Below are 16,222 nucleotides of genomic sequence, written 5' to 3'. Positions count from 1 at the left end.
TGGCTCACACCTGTAATCCTAACACTTTGGGAGGCCAAAGCAGGCAGACCACCTTAGGTCAGGAGTCCAAGACCAGCCTGGCCAACATGGTGAAAGCCCATCTCTACTAAAACTACAAAAATTAGCCAGGCATGGTGGCGGGTGCCTGTAATCCCAGCTACTCGGGAGGCTGAGGCAGGATAATTGCTTGAATCTGGGAGGTAGAGGTTGCAGTGAGCTGAGATTGTGCCACCACACTCCAGGCTGAGTGACACAGCAAGACTCATCTCAAAAAAAAAAAAAAATAGATCTTAGGAGGTAAAAGGCCCAGCCTTGGGGGCAAGAGTCTGTGCTTCATGGGTCAGGGAATAGGAAGAGACTTAAACAACCCTCTCGCCTAGAGGCTCCTAGCCTAGGACTTCTGGGAGCTTCTCCCATAGCACAGTGTATCAGAGAGCCCCACAGTTGGACTCCTAGGTCCAGAGCCCAGATCCACCACTCCTGAGCTGCGCACCTCTGAGCCTCAGCTTCCACACCTGTGAAATGGAGATATTAAACATCCACAGTAGCCCAGGCGTGGTGACTTACACCTGTAATCCCAGCACTTAGGGAGATTGAGGTGGATAGATCACCTGAGGTCAGGAGTTCAAGACCAGCCTGACCAACATGGCAAAACCCCGTCTCTACTAAAAATACAAAAATTAGCTGGGTATGGTGGCACTCTCCTGTAATCCCAGCTACTCAGGAGGCTGAGGCCAGAGAATCACTTGAACCCAGGAGACGAAGGTTGCAGTGAGCCAAGATCGTGCCACTGCACTCCAGTCTGGGCAACAGCTCAAGAATCTGTCTCCAAAAAAAAAAAAAAAAAATCCACATTAGAGCAGCATTCTCACCATGTAATGGAATAAGGAGCATGTCTGGTTCTTGGTTAAATGTGCAGTTGAGTTTAAGGCCCAGCTGTGGCCAGCACTCACACACACACGTCTGCTGTGGAATGCACAGGCTGCTGCTGCCTGTCACGAAACGAAAATCCACCAGTCCAATCATTAAGGTTAAAATCGCTTTTTGTTGCTGCGGGTGCTTTCAGTCAGCTGATTCCCAGAGAGAGCTATTACCTTTTGGGAGTCCATGAAACTTTAGAATGATGGCCTTGTGATGGAAAATGCTAGAAGTGTGGTTGAATCTAACTCCTGATTGGTGGGCAGTGCAGGCAGGATGGGGCCGTGGTGGCCTCAGGCTCAAGGGCAGATGGCCTTGGCTTCGAATCCCAGCTCTGCCACTCACCCCCGCGGACTCAGCAGTCCTCACCCAGGGACGGGCTCACCTGCAGCTTCTGGGCTGCTTTCCTGGTTTCCTCCAGTTAAGGAACAAACTGTCCTGAACTAGGGCAGGAAAGACCAGAGTCACGTAGTCCCCATCATCTCTCCTGCTTCCAGGCTGGTCCGGGCCCTGCTGTGGGACTGACTCGGCAGGGACCCTCCAGGAATCCCTGCGACAGTCGCTCCCTGGGGACCCAGCTGGCTTCTATGCAGAGCTCAGGGCTCCAAGGTGCAGTTCCAGAGACAGCCAGATGGACATGATGTCCTTTTCTGCCCTGGCTTCCAGAGTCACAAAGCACTGCTCCTGCGGCATCCTGCTCACCACTCCCGCCAGGAGCACCTGCCCAGGCTCAGGGCAAAGGGACATCACCCCACACCTCAGTGGGAGGGGTTCAAAGAAGCGATAGCCCTCCACATAAATTATCACACTGAATCTTCCAATCACTCCACGGGGCAGGGCCTGTGATTCATCTGTCTTGCACATACAGGGAAACCAAAGCTCAGAGAGGCAGAGAAGGCCTTGCCCGGGCACACAGCTGGCAGGTGAAGAGCCCGTTTTTCAACCCAGGAAGTGGGTCCATGCAGCCTGAACTCCCAGTCGTCCCAGCGCCCACCTCCCATATGCAGTCAGAACCCAGGCTGAGCTCCAGCCCCTGCTGCACATTTCTTAGCTTTTCAGCAGCTTAGAGGGAAACACAGGCAGTGTCTGTAACCAAAACCACATCAGGCGCTGCCTGGAAGCCCAGACCCCCACCCCCACCCCCAGCGCCATCCCATCTGCACAGGCCCCTACCAGTGCTGTCTTGTCACTATGCACTCAGCTCCCAGCACGCAGGCACAGCCCCAGTGTGGCCCCAGTGACCCTGGGCAGACAATCCCAGAATGGAGACCTCGAGGCTTCGCCTTTGACCCTCTCACCATAGCCAGAAGTTTTGGCAAAAACTGCCCACAGAGGGTCCCCACCCTCCATGCCTGGACAAGCTGCAAGCTCCTCAGGCTGCTGGGGACCCCCCTTGTCCCTGCCTTCGCAAGAGTCAGGGCTACAGGGGAATTGGCTGCCTTGTGGAGTTGGAAACAGCCCACCAGGTCCAGGGGATCCAGGGAACGGCTCTATGCCCAGTGGGGGCTCTTCTAGCTTTGGGAGCAGCAGCGGCAGCACCTGCTGAGCCCCACACCCATGTGGCAGGCACTGATGGAAGCCCATTACAGCCACCACACTGCCTGTCGTACACCTGGGGAAACTGAGACTCTAAGAGGACAAAACAAGGGCGGAGTTAGGCTGGGTGGGGCTTGACGTTCATAAGATGTGGGGTCCTGTTTAAGAGAAAGAAGACAAAACCAGGAATAGGGCGGTGGCTCACGCCTATAATCCCAGCACTTTGGGAGGCTGAGGCGGGCAGATCACCTGAGGTCAGGAGTTTGAGACCAGCCTGACCAACATAGAGAAACCCCATCTCTATTAAAAATACAAAATTATCCAGGCATGATGGTGCATGCGTGTAATCCCAGCTACTAGGGAGGCTAAGGCAGGAGAATCGCTTGAACCCAGGAGGTGGAGGTTGTGGTGAGCCAAGATCGTGCCATTGCACTGCAGCCTGGGCAACAAGAGCGAAATTCCGTCTCAAAAAAAAAAAAAAAAGAAAGAAAAGAAAAGTGGAACAAGTCACCAACCCACTTCCGCCAGCAAAGGCTTGTGGTGCTTTCCACAGGTAGCTGGGCCATCCATGCTCAGATAATGGATTTGATGGTCTTCAGCCACCTTGGTGTGCTCACCGGTGTCCCATTCTAGCTGCCTGGGGCTCACCACACGCATAAAGGAAGGGCCCTGACTTGCTTTGGGGGCCCCGAGGGGGAGCAGCTTTCTGTAACCACATGGCTGCTCCAGCCCTCATGCATCTTAGAGACAGTACAGGAACTCCTGGGCACGATGATGTAACACACAGGCATCCTCTTCTCAGCCCAAGGCTAGAAAGCTTAATTGGAAGAAACGTGCACGCAGTGGAACGGCTGGGGCCTGCCGCTCCCCCAACTGATTCCTGCAGCCCTGGGGAGGGAGGGAAGAGCCCGCACCTCGGAACAGGCCAGGCCTCAGTGGCCCTGACTGGCAAGGTGGCTTTGGGCAAGTTGTTTATATCTGTCTGTCTGTCTTCATCAGTAAACTAGAAATACTTCTCGAAGGGTTGTTCTGAAGGTTTGAAGTAGTTGCTCAGAAAGTGACTAGCACATCTATGCCCTGGGAGCAGGGACGTGTGGCAGGCAGGAGGAGACGGACATCTTGCTGCACACCCGCCTGTTACCCATGTGCACAGACTGATGTCTCACTGCACACCCGCCTGTTACCCACATGCACCACTGACGCCTCACTGCACACCCGCCTGTTACCCATGTGCACCAGACTGACGTCTCACTGCACACCCGCCTGTTACCCACATGCACCACTGACGTCTCACTGCACACCCGCCTGTTACCCACGTGCACCAGACTGACGTCTCACTGCGCACCCGCCTGTTACTCACGTGCATAGACCAATGCCTCACTGTGCACCCACCTGTTACCCATGTGCACAAGCAGCCTGCTCCTTCACAGCCCAGCTAGAGCGTGCAATGGGATGTCAACCCAGCTAGACCATGCAATGAGATATTACTTGGCAGTCAGAAAGGACACAGCTCTAACTCACGCTGCGGTGTGGGTGAGCCTCAAAAGCACCATGCTAAGTGAGAGACGCAAGACACAAATGTTCCACATGTTACATGACTCAGTTCCTATGAAACCCACAGAGGCAGAAGCATCAGGGCAGGGGTGGGGACGAGAGCTAAAAAAGTACCAAGCTTCCTCCTTGAGGTGCTGAAAATGTTCTAAAATTGACTTGGGATGGCTGCACAACTGTGAATATACCCAAAACCATAGAATTGTACACTTCAATTTTTATTTACTTTTTTTTTTTTTTGAGATGGAGTTTCACTCTTGTTGCCCAGGCTGGAGTGCAATGGCATGATCTCAGCTCACTGCAACCTCTGCCTCCCGGGTTCAAGCGATTCTCCTGTCTCAGCCTCCCAAGTAGCTGGGATTACAGGCATGCGTCACCACACCTGGCTAATTTTGTATTTTTAGTAGAGACACGGTTTCGCCATGTTGGTCAGGCTGGTCTCGAACTCCCGACCTCAGGTGATCCACCCGCCTTGGCCTCCCAAAGTGCTGGGATTATAGGCATGGGCCACCGTGCCCGGCCTATTTACTTATTTTAAGAAAGGATCTCACTCTGTCACCCAGGCTAGAGTGCAGTGGTATGATCACAGCTCACTGCAGCCTTGACCTCCGGGGCTCAAGCCATCCTCCCACCTCAGCCTCCCAACTACCTGGGACCACAGGCGTGTACCACTGCATCTGGCTAGTTTTTGTGTTTTTTGTAGAGTCAGGGTCTTGTTATGTTGCTTAGGCTGGTCTCAAACTCCTGGCCTCAAGCAATCCTCCCACATCGGCCTCCCAAAGTGCTGGGACTACAGGCATGATCCATCGAGCCCAACCAGGTTGTACCCTTTAGATGGGAGAGTTGCATGGTATGTGAATTCTATCACAATAATGCTGTAGTTTTTGTTGCTGTTGTTGTTGTTTGAGACAGAGTCTCTCTCTGTTGCCCAGGCTGGAGTGCAATGGTGCAATCTTGGCTCACTGCAACCTCTGCCTCCTGTGCTAAAGCAATTCTTGTGTCTCAGTCTCCCGAGTAGCTGGGATTACAGGCACCCGCCACCATGCCTGGCTAATTTTTGTATTTTTAGTAGTGACGGGGTTTCGCCATGTTGGTCAGGCTGGTCTTGAACTCCTGACCTCAGGTGATCTGCCTGCCTTCGCCTCCCAAGGTGCTGCGATTACAGGCATGAGCCACTGCGCCCAGCCTATAATGCTGTTTTTTTTTTAATTAACTGGATAATTATAAACATGAACACGTGTGCACAGAACTGATGCATGTGTCTGCCGGCGTGGACACTCCCGGGCTTCCTTCTGGTAGCTCAGCCGCCTCTCTTGACGCTGACCCTCACTGCTTGATGTTAGGAGACAAGCCCAAGGCATCTGGGTTGCCGGCTTCCACCTCAGAAGGCCAAGGCCCAGCAAAGTCAAGGTGATGTGGCTGAGCAGGGAGGCTGTCTTCCTTGCAGACAGGGACTCTGTCACTTTGGACTGGACTCTTGTCCCACAGTGCTGGCCAGGGGCAGGTGCAGAGTTGTGCTTGGTTGGCATGGGACGCTGATGAGGGCTGTGTTGCGGCCAGGCCCAACCACCATGAGCCGAGATCACACCATGGCACTCCAGGCTGGAAGACAGAGTGAGACTCTGCCTCAAAAAAATAAAAAAAATAAAAAGTTATAAATAGAACTACCCTATGATTCAGCAATCACACACTTCTGGGTATATATCCAAAAGAGCTGGCTGGGCACAGTGGCTTATGCCTGTAATCCCAATATTTTGACAGGCCAAGGCAGGAGGATCGCTTGAGCCCAGGAGTTGGAGAACAGCCTGGGCAAGATGGCAAGACCCCCTGGCTACAAACAACTAATTTTAAACCCTGGTGTGGTGTCCTAGCTACTTGGGAGACTGAGGCGGGAGGATCGCTTGAGCCCAGGAATTAGAGCCTGCAGTGAGCTATGATGGCATCATTGCACTCCTGCCTGGGTGACAAAGTAAGACCCTGACTCTTTTTTTTGTTTTTTGGCGGTGAGTGTATTCAATGCAAAATAATCCTCTCTAATTTTACTGAGATGGCTGGCCATGTCCACCACCAAATCTGCGTCTAAACTGGAATTCAGTTGCTGACCCAGCCCAGCTCGGCTTTCTTGTCGGCACCAGGGGCACAGCACTCCGTCTGTAGGTATGTCTGTCGGCTTCTCCTCCTGTGAGTCTTGCAGGTCACCTACCCTCCAGACCTTTAGGCCGAGGCCTGCCAGTCCCTGGACGGCTGCAGCGTGGGGTGGCAGGCAGTTTCCAGGGACAGATGAAGGTAATCATGGAGATACTGGATACCGTCATTGGTAAGGTAGTAGTAGAAATGTCTCCAGGCAAGCCGGGCGCGGTGGCTCACTCCTGTAATCCCAACACTCTGGGAGGCCGAGGTGGGCGGATCACGAAGTCAGGAGATCGAGACCATCCTGACTAATATGGTGAAACCCCATCTCTACTAAAAATATAAAAAATTAGCTGGTCGCGATGGCGTGAAGATGTAGTCCCAGCTACTCGGGAGGCTGAGGCAGGATAATCGCTTGAACCAGGGAGGCGGAGGTTGTGGTGAGCCGAGATCGCGCCGTCGCACTCCAGCTTGGGCAACAAGAGTGAAACTCCATCTCAAAAAAAAAAAATGGAGCTCATAGTGACAATCCGGTTCTTCTTAGGCATCAACATCTCAACGGCTCTAAGGTCTGGGGCCAGGGGGCCCCGACTCTTAAAAAAAAAAAAAGAGTTGGAAGCAGAATTTGAAGAGATATTTGTATACGCATGTTCATGGCAGCACTATTCACAACAGTGAAAAGGCGAAAGCAACCCTAGCGTCTATCCACAGATGAATAGATAAACAAAATGTGTTCCATCCATTACAAGGGAATATCATTCAGCCTTAAAACGCAGGGACTCGGCCAGGCACAGTGGCTCACGCCTGTAATCCCAGCACTTTGGGAGGTAGAGGTGGGTGGATCACGAGGTCAGGAGATCGAGACCATCCTGTCTAACATGGTGAAACCCCATCTCTACTAAAAATACAAAAAATTTGCCGGGCATGGTGGCAGGCGCCTATAGTCCCAGCTACTGGGGAGGCTGAGGCAGGAGAATGGCGTGAACCCAGGAGGCGGAGCTTGCAGTGAGCAGAGATGGCGCCACTGCACTCCAGCCTGGGCGACAGAGGGAGACTCCATCTCAAAAAAAAAAAAAAAAGCAACAATGCAGGGACTCCTGACACATGCTCCAATGTGGATAAACCTGAAGGACATTATGCCCAGTGAAATAAGCCAGACACAAAAGACAAAAACCACAGGATCCCACCCGCATCAGGTCCCCAGAGTCCTCAGATTCAGAGAGATGGAAGCGGAATGGTGGGTGCCAGGCTTGGGGAAGGAAGCTGGACTTAGTGTTTAGGGGGTCAGGAAAGAATTTGAGTTTGGGATGATGGAAAAGTTCTGGAGACGGACGGTGGAGATGGTTGCACCACAATGTGACTGCATTTAACGCCATCAAACTTTACACTTAAAAATGGTTAAAATGGGCCGGGCATGGTGGCTCATGCCTGTCATCCCAGCACTGTGGGAGGCTCAGGTGAATCACCTGAGGTCGGGAGTTCAAAACCAGCCTGACCAACATGAAGAAACCCTGTCCCTACTAAAAATACAAAATTAGCGGGTGTGGTGGCGGGTGCCTGTGATCCCAGCTACTCAGGAGGCTGAGGCAGGAGAATCACTTGAGCCTGGGAGGCAAAGGGTTGCAGTGAGCCAAGATCGCACCATTGCACTCCAGCCTGGGCAACAAGAGCAAAACTCCATCTCAAAAAAAAAACAAAAACGGTTAAGATGGTAAATTTTATGTTATGTATATTTTATCACAATAAAAAGTAATATTTTTTGCAGCCAAGTATGCTAAAAGAAATGGTTTTATTTTTATTTTTTATTATTTTATTATCATTATTATTATTATTATTATTATTATTATTATTTGAGACAGAGTCTCACTCTATTGCCCAGGCTGGAGTGCACTGGCGTGATCTCGGCTCACTGCAACCTCTGCCTCCTGGGCTCAAGTGATTCTCCTGCCTCAGCCTCCTGAGTAGCTGGGACTACAGGCGCCCACCACCACATCTGGATAATTTTTGTATTTTTAGTAGAGACAGGGTTTCACCATATTGACCAGGCTGGTCTCGAACTCCTGACCTCAAGTGATCCACCCGCCTCAGCCTCCCAAAGTGTTGAGATTACGGGGTGAGCTACTGTGCCCCAAGAAATGACTTCAAAAGGAAAAATGTAAGCACCAACGTAAGCTGGTGTAATGTAATGTAATGCCACCAATGTAAGTTGGCAGGAATCCTTGCTCCGTATAGAAGGGTCACATTTTCTTATCACTGCTTCCAAGTGTGACAGCAGTGGCCTCACGGCCTTATCTCGGGGAAAGCACTTCCTTCCAAGCACCATGAAGGCCTCACGTGCTGAGACAAGATGGAAGCTCCTAGTCTCGCCTGAGGACTGACACGGCCTGTGCTTCTCGGTCTCTCAGGACGCGCGGGCGGCCATGCCCCCCTTCGACCCCTCCACTCTGCTGCCCACCTGCTGGGATTACTGGACCTACGCGGGCTCGCTCACCACCCCGCCGCTGACCGAGTCGGCAACCTGGATCATCCAGAAGGAGCCCGTTGAAGTGGCCCCAAGCCAGGTGAGCCATGCCCGTAACTGGCATGATGGCACTTCATGGAAGGCATCTCTCTTGCTTGGCAGCGTCACTAAGATGCTGCATAAGAGCGTTGTGGAATTATATTCTTTCATGCATTTGGGGCGCTCTTACACAAGAAGAAATTTCCAATTGAAGCAGGAGCTTGTTGAGATTGGACAGCGGTTCCAGTGATCACAGCGAGCATGTTCTGAGCAACACCCTAATCTGTCACACGCAGACACACAAGGCATTCATGGGAGTTGTCCCAGGGTCATGGGTCTGCATGGTTTTTGTTTTCTTCCTTTTTCTCTTTCTTTCTTTTTTTTTTTTTTTTTTTCGAGACAGAGTCTTGCTCTGTTGCCCAGGCTGGAGTGCAGTGGCGCAATCTCGGCTCACTACAACCTCCACCTCCTGGGTTCAAGCGATTCTCCTGCCTCAGCCTCCTGAGTAGCTGGGGCAAGAGAATAACTTGAAGCCAGGAGGCAGAGGCTGCAGTGAGCCGAGATCACACCACTGCACTCCAGCCTGGATAACAAGAGCAAAACTCCATCTCAAATAAATAAATAAAAATACAAAAATTAGCCGGGCATGGTGGCATGTGCCTGTAGTCCCAGCTACTTGGGAGGCTGAGTTAGGAGAATCACTTGAACCTGGAAGGCAGAGGTTGCAGTGAGCTGAGATGGCACCACTGCACTCCAACCTGGGCAACAGAGTGAGACTCTGTCTCAAAAAAATAAAAATAAAAAATAAATAAAAGTTATACTATCATTTTTTTTCTGGAAATCTTAAGAATCTGTAGCAATTCTGTCTGTCCAAGGCAGTTTAGAGCCACAGGCATGCTGCCTATGCCCCGCCCCTGCCCGGCAGACGTTTCTCAGCAGTTGCTTCTCAGCAGTCGCAGCAGGACTTAGCATCTCTGGTTCATCTCTTTCCGAGGGCTCCAGGTGAGCTCTTAGAGGGTGTTCAGTCTCCTGGGCCTGTGAAAATATTCCCTTATATACAAACCATGGCATGATGTCATTTGCACTTGGAGATGTGGGATGCAGAATATCTGCCTGCCTCCAAACCAGAGCTGTTGGACATGGGGAAGGCTTTTGTTGAAGGTGGCCCCTTGTCAGGAAGGCCCTTATGCCACTCAACAAGCATATATGTGACAAGTGCCCATTCTGGGTCTGTGCCACCAACAGAGGGTGGGAGAGGGGCAGGTGTGGAGCGGCGGCACAGGAACAGGGCATTCGTCTCAGGACACTGCTGTCTGGCAGGAAAGTAGAAACAAAGCCAATCGTATTAAGCCAGGGTGGCCGGTATCATATAAAAATGCAGGGCAGGAGCCCCTTATCCTGAGCAGGGGAGCTAGGGAGGCACATGTCCTGGAAGGCGGGGAGTTTTCCAGGGGAGGAGAAAGGCTGCCTTTCTGAGGCAGTCAACAAATGTGCAGACCACAAATGTGGATGAGCACACGGTGGTCACGGCCCAGGAGGCCACGAGCACCATGCGCGCACAACTCTAGGGGGCGCTAGATCATCACGCAGGGCTAACTGGCCCAGTATGCTGTCAGCACGTAGACATAATCTTACTTCTGAATTTAATTAAATGCGTGAGTTACCTCACAGAGTTCATAAGTATATTCTGTGAACAAGTGAGACAATACATAAAAAGTCTTTTTTTTTTTTTTGGGGACGGAGTTTCCCTCTTGTTGCTCAGGCTGGAGTGCAGTGGTGTGATCTCGGCTCACCACAACCTCCACCTCCCAGGTTCAAGTGCTTCTCCTGCCTCAGCCTCCCAAGTAGCTGGGATTACAGGCATGTGCCACCACACCTGGCTAATTTTGTATTTTTAGTAGAGATGGGGTTTCTCCATGTTGGCCAGGCTGGTCTCAAACTCCTGACTTCAGGTGATTCACCCACCTCGGCCTCCGAAAGTGCTGGGATTACAGGCGTGAGCCACCACACCTGGCCTCCCAAAGTGCTGGGATTACAGGCATGTACCACCACACCTGGCTAATTTTGTATCTTTAGTAGAGACAGGGTTTCTCCATGTTGGCCAGGCTGGTCTCAAACTCCTGACCTCATGTGATTCACCCACCTCGGCCTTCCAAAGTGCTGGGATTACAGGCGTGAGGCACCACATCCAGCCATAAAAAGTAGTCTTTTAGTTCCTTGAGTGAAAAGTAAATTCAAATGTTACTTTAGCATTTACATTATATGTGTTAGTTATCTATTGCTGTGTAACAAATAGCTCCAAAACATAGTGGCTTTAGAAAACAATCGTTTGGGCCGGGTGCAGTAGCTCATGCCTGTAATCCCAGCACTTTGGGGGCCGAGGCAGGTGGATTGCCTGAGGTCAGGAGTTCAAGACCAGCCTGACTAACATGGTGAAACCCTGTCTCTACTAAAAATACAAAATTAGGCCGAGCATGGTGGCTAATGCCTATAATCCCAGTACTTTGGGAGGCCGAGGTAGGTGGATAACCTGAGGTCAGGAGTTTGAGAGCAGCCTGACCAACATGGAGAAACCTCTACTAAAAATACAAAATTAGCCAGGCATGGTGGCACATGCCTGTAATCCCAGCTACTCAGGAGGCTGAAGCAGGAGAATCCCTTGAACCCAGGAGGCAGAGGTTGCAGTGAGCAAAGATCACACCATTGCACCCCAGTCTGGGCAACAAGAGCGAAACTCCATCTCAAAAAAAAAATTAGCTGGGCGTGGTGGCTCGTGCCTGTAATCCCAACTACTCAGGAGGCTGAGGCAGGAGAATCGCTTGAACCTGGGAGGTGGAGGTTGCAGTGAGCCGAGATCTCGCCAACAACACTCCAGCCTGGGAAACAAGAGCAAAACACTGTCTTAAACAACAACAACAACAACAACAACAACAACCAATCATTTATTATCTCCCATAGTTTCCTTGGGTTGTGAATTTGGGTGGCTCTGGCTTACCATGTTTCATGAGTTGTAGCCCAATGTCAGCTGGGACTGTAGCTATCTGAAAGCTCAACTAGGGTTAGAGGATTCAGTCCAAGGTTGGCCCTCTCAAGTGGCTGGCAAGTTGGTGCTGGCAGTTGGCTGGGAGCCTCAGTTCTTCTCCCTATGGGCCTCTCCTCGGGGCTGCTTGAGTACCCTCCCAATATGGTGACCAGCTTCCCCCCAGAGCAAGTGATCCTAAAGACCAAGGTGGAAGCGGCAATGCCTTTTATAACCTGGCCCTACACACACCATCACTTCCACCATATTTGCTGGTCATTTCGTGCCATCCTGATTCAGCATGGGAGGGACCACACAAGGCCTGAGGGACACCTGGGGGCTGGCTCACCCTGCACTCATACCAAGCTCAAACTGGCTGCCCTCTATTCCAGCTCTCTGCATTTCGTACTCTCCTGTTTTCTGCACTTGGTGAAGAGGAGAAGATGATGGTGAACAACTATCGCCCACTTCAACCCCTGATGAACCGGAAGGTCTGGGCATCCTTCCAGGCCACTAATGAGGGCACAAGATCCTAGAGACATCAGGTCCACATGAATAGCAGAACTGACTTTGAAGGAAGGAAGCGTTGTTTCCCAAGTTTCACAATGTGATTGTACTTGACTTCTGAAATTAAAAAGAGAGAATGAAGTTATTGTTTTAGTCGATGTACTTTTCAGTTGCAAGTGAAAGAAAGATGTGTAAGCACCGTGGGGAACATAACGCTGGGATGGAGGGGTGTGCCATGGCACCCAACACAAGTGCAGGGTGCTTAGTTTCACGGTAACAAAGTACCACAAACTTGGTGGCTTAAAACAACAGAGACTGATTATCGTATGGTTCAGTGAGCCAGAAGCCTGACACCAAGGTGTCCACATGGCTGCTTCCTTCTGAGGCTCTAGGGGAGGATCCTTTTCCGTGTCTTTCCAGCTTCAGCTTCCTCCTTGTAAGAACTCCTGGCCGGGCGCATTGCCTCACGCCTTTAATCCCAGCACTTTGGGAGGCCGAGGCGGGCGGATCACGAGGTCAGGAGATCGAGACTATCCTGGCCAGCACGGTGAAACCCCGTCTCTATAAAAAATACAAAAATTAGCTGGGTGTGGTGGTGCGTGTCTGTAATCCCAGCTACTTGGGAGGCTAAGGCAGGAGAATCTCTTGAACCCAGGAGGCAGAGGTTGCAGTGAGCTGAGATCGCACTATTGTACTCCAGCCTGGGCAACAAGAGCAAAACTCTGCCTCAAAATAAAATGGAATTCTTGTGAGGCCAGGCACAGTGGTTCATGCCTGTAATCCCAGCACTTTGGGAGGCCGAGGCAGGTGGATCACTTGAGGTCAGGAGTTTGAGACCAGCCTGGCCAACATGGTGAAACCCCGTCTCTACCAAAAATACAACCAAAAGTAATCTGGCAGGATAAAACCAGAAAACATACACAATTTGATGTCAAGACCTATTTCAAAAGCTAAGTAGGCCAGGTGCAGTGGCTCATGCCTGTAATCCCAGCACTTTGGGAGGCCGAGGTGGGAAGATCACCTGAGGTCAGAAGTTCGACACCAGCCTGGCCAACATGGTGAAACCCTGTCTCTGCTAAAAATACAAAAATTAGCTAGGTGCGGTGGCTCATGCCTGTAATCCCAGCTACTTAGGAGACTGAGGCAGGAGAATCGCTTGAACCCGGGAGGCAGAGCTTGCAGTGAGCCGAGATCATGCCACTGCACTCCAGCCTGGGCGACAGAGCGAGACTCCATCTCAAAATAAATAAATAAATAAAAATTAAAAGCTATATTAATTAAGATAATGTGGTACCTGTCAGAGAAGGACAAATCAACCAATGAAAAAGAATAGCATGTCTAGAAGGTTCCACACATTTATGACCCCTGAGTCATGCTGTAGGGAATGGATGGGCTTTTCTGTGAATAGTTTTGGATCATTTGGATACTTATCTATCTACGTATTGATTGATCGATCAATTCATCAGTCGATCCACAGGGTCTCACTATGTTGCCCAGGTTGGTCCTGAACTCCTGGGCTCCAATATTTCTCCTGCCTTGACCTCCCAAAGTGCTGGGATTACAGGCATGAGCCACCCCACCGAGCCAACGGGATATCCAAATGGGGAACCATGAATCTTTTTTCTCACCATACCTCACATCCCCTACCTCACAGCACACACAAAAATTAATTCCTGGCAGACTATAGAACTAAACAGGAAAGGTAAAACAATAAAGCTCCTAAAAAATAACATAGGAGCTGGGCGCTGTGGCTCATGCCTGTAAACCCAGCACTTTGGGAGGCCAAGTTCCAGACTAGCCTGACCAACATGGAGAAACCCCATCTCTACTAAAAATACAAAATTAGCTGGGCTTGGTGGTGCATGCCTGTAATCCCAGCTACTCGGGAGGCTGAGGCAGGAGAATTGCTTGAACCCGCGAGGCGGAGGTTGTAGTGAGCCGAGATCGCGCCATTGCATTCCAGCCTGGGAAACAAGAGCGAAACTTCTTCTCAAAAAAAAAAAAAGACTTGATCCAGAACTCAGTGTTGGGTCTGAGTGTGGCTTTTCTGTCTCTCTTTCGTGATGTTGTCTCTCTCGGCAAGCTCATTCTTTTGGTGGAAAGAGAGCTACCACTCGTGCCAGGATGGTTTCCATTAATTCATGTAACATTTATTGAGTGCCAATTACGTGGCAGGCTCTATTCTAGACTCTGGGGACGGAGCCTAGACTGTTTCAGGTCTCAAGAGCCTTTGCCTCGGAGCTCACATTCTGATGGAAGGAGGTAGACCATGATGCACAACACAGAAAGTCTGGGGTGGTAAGTCACAGGGAGAGGACATGGCTGGGTGAGGAGATCTCTTCTACAGGGGCCATTTGGGCAGAGACCATAGGAGGAGTGAACCACGTGGCTGCCCCAGGGCAGAGAATTCCAGGCAGAGGCTGGAGGCATGAGCGCCCTCTGGTGTTCAAGGTGCAGCCCGAGGGTGAGGGCAGCCAAGTGCAGGGGTGAGGAGAGAGGCATGGGAGGCAAGGGTGGGTACCGGGGCCCCACAGGCTGGGTGGAGACTTTGGAGCTGCTGCTGGGTTCTGAGCAAAGGGCATTTTCGAGTGGAGAGGCTCTGTTTGGCTGTGCTGCCAAAGAGTTTTCCAAAGTGGTCGCTCCTGTCCTTGCCACCAGGTCATTGTGTGCTTTCTGGAGGGTGTGCCCAGGTGTCTCCTGCGGATTTAATTTTCATTTCCCTAATGATTAATGATGTGGAGCACTTTGTGCAGATTCATTGGCCATCTGCATATCTTCTTTCACCAGATACCTACTTGAGCCATTTGCCCATTTTTCTCTTGGGCTGTCTGTGGTTTTCTTATTGATTCTTAGGAGTTCTTTATATATTCCAATTATAAGGTCTTTGTCCATTTTACAAATCTCTTATCCCACTCTGGGGCTGCCTTTCACCCTCTTTTTTTGTTTGTTTGTTTTTTTGTTTTTGAGACGGAGTCTCGCTCTGTCACCCAGGCTGGAGTGCAGTGGCACAATCTTGGCTCACTGCAACTTCCACCTCCCGGGTTCAGATGATTCTCCTGCCTCAGCCTCACAAGTAGCTGGGATTACAGGCATATGCCACCGTGCCTGACTAATTTTGTATTTTTAGAAGAGACAGGGTTTCTGCATGTTGGTCAGGCTGGTCTCGATCTCCTGACCTCAGGTGATCCGCCTGCCTCATCCTCCCAAAGTGCTGAGATTACTAGCATGAGTCACCACGCCCGGTCTGGATCAAGCTTATAGCAATGGTTGCACCTGATCAGTTACACAAGCCAATAGGTGCCCTTTCATGTAAGCCAGTTTGAGTTTCTTTTTACCTATTACTTGCTTGGAAAAAATCCAAAATCACTACAGTGTTTTTCTTTTCCCTTTTTTTAGACGGAGTGTCGCTCTGTCACCCAGGCTGGAGTGCAATGTCACGATCTCAGCTCACTGCAACCTCTGCCTCCCAGGTTCAAGCAATTCTCCTGCCTCAGCCTCCCGAGTAGCTGGGATTACAGGCGCCCGCCACCATGCCCAGCAAATTTTTTTTTTTTTTTTTTTTTTAAGACAGAGTTTTGCTCTTGTCACCTAAGCTGGAGTGCATTGATGGGATCTTGGTTCACCACAACCTCTGTCTCCTGGGTTCAAGTGATTCTTCTGCCTCAGCCTCCCAATTAGCTGGGATTACAGGCATGGGACACCACGCCTGGCTAATTTTGTATTTTTACTAGAGACGGGGTTTCTCCATGTTGGTCAGGCTGGTCTCGAACTCTCAACCTCAGGTGATCCGCCTGCCTCAGCCTCCCAAAGTGCTGGGATTACAGATGCGAACCACTGCCCCCAGCCTTTTTTTTTTCTTTTTTGCATTTTTAGTAGAGATTCCGTTTCACCATGTTGGTCAGGCTGGTCTCGAACTCCTGACCTCAGGTGATCTGCCTACCTTGGCCTCCCAAAGTGCTGGGATTACAGGCATGAGCCACCGTGCCTGGCCCAGTATTTTTATTTTCATAGCATTAAAAAATATTCCCGCCAGAAGAGACGAAGTTTTACAATCAACCTAA

At 50.7% G+C, this 16,222-nt stretch overlaps 1 protein-coding gene across 1 annotated transcript in view; it reads left to right on the top strand.

Annotated features, from left to right (window-relative positions):
• CA5A (carbonic anhydrase 5A) overlaps nucleotides 1–12,306 on the top strand; it is a 49,409-nt gene extending 37,103 nt beyond the window's left edge. Inside the window, exons 6-7 of the mRNA XM_024233687.3 lie at nucleotides 8,541–8,696; nucleotides 12,047–12,306. Of these exons, the coding sequence (XP_024089455.1) occupies nucleotides 8,541–8,696; nucleotides 12,047–12,190 (300 nt within the window). The 3' untranslated portion in view covers nucleotides 12,191–12,306. The remainder of the gene's footprint in view (nucleotides 1–8,540; nucleotides 8,697–12,046) is intronic.
• Nucleotides 12,307–16,222: the final 3,916 nt, after the last annotated feature.

This window comes from Pongo abelii, chromosome 18, assembly GCF_028885655.2.
Source record: "Pongo abelii isolate AG06213 chromosome 18, NHGRI_mPonAbe1-v2.0_pri, whole genome shotgun sequence".
Lineage (NCBI taxonomy): Eukaryota > Metazoa > Chordata > Mammalia > Primates > Hominidae > Pongo > Pongo abelii.
The sequence above is the reverse complement of the archived record's forward strand: the minus strand, read 5'-3'. Positions and strand labels throughout refer to the sequence as shown.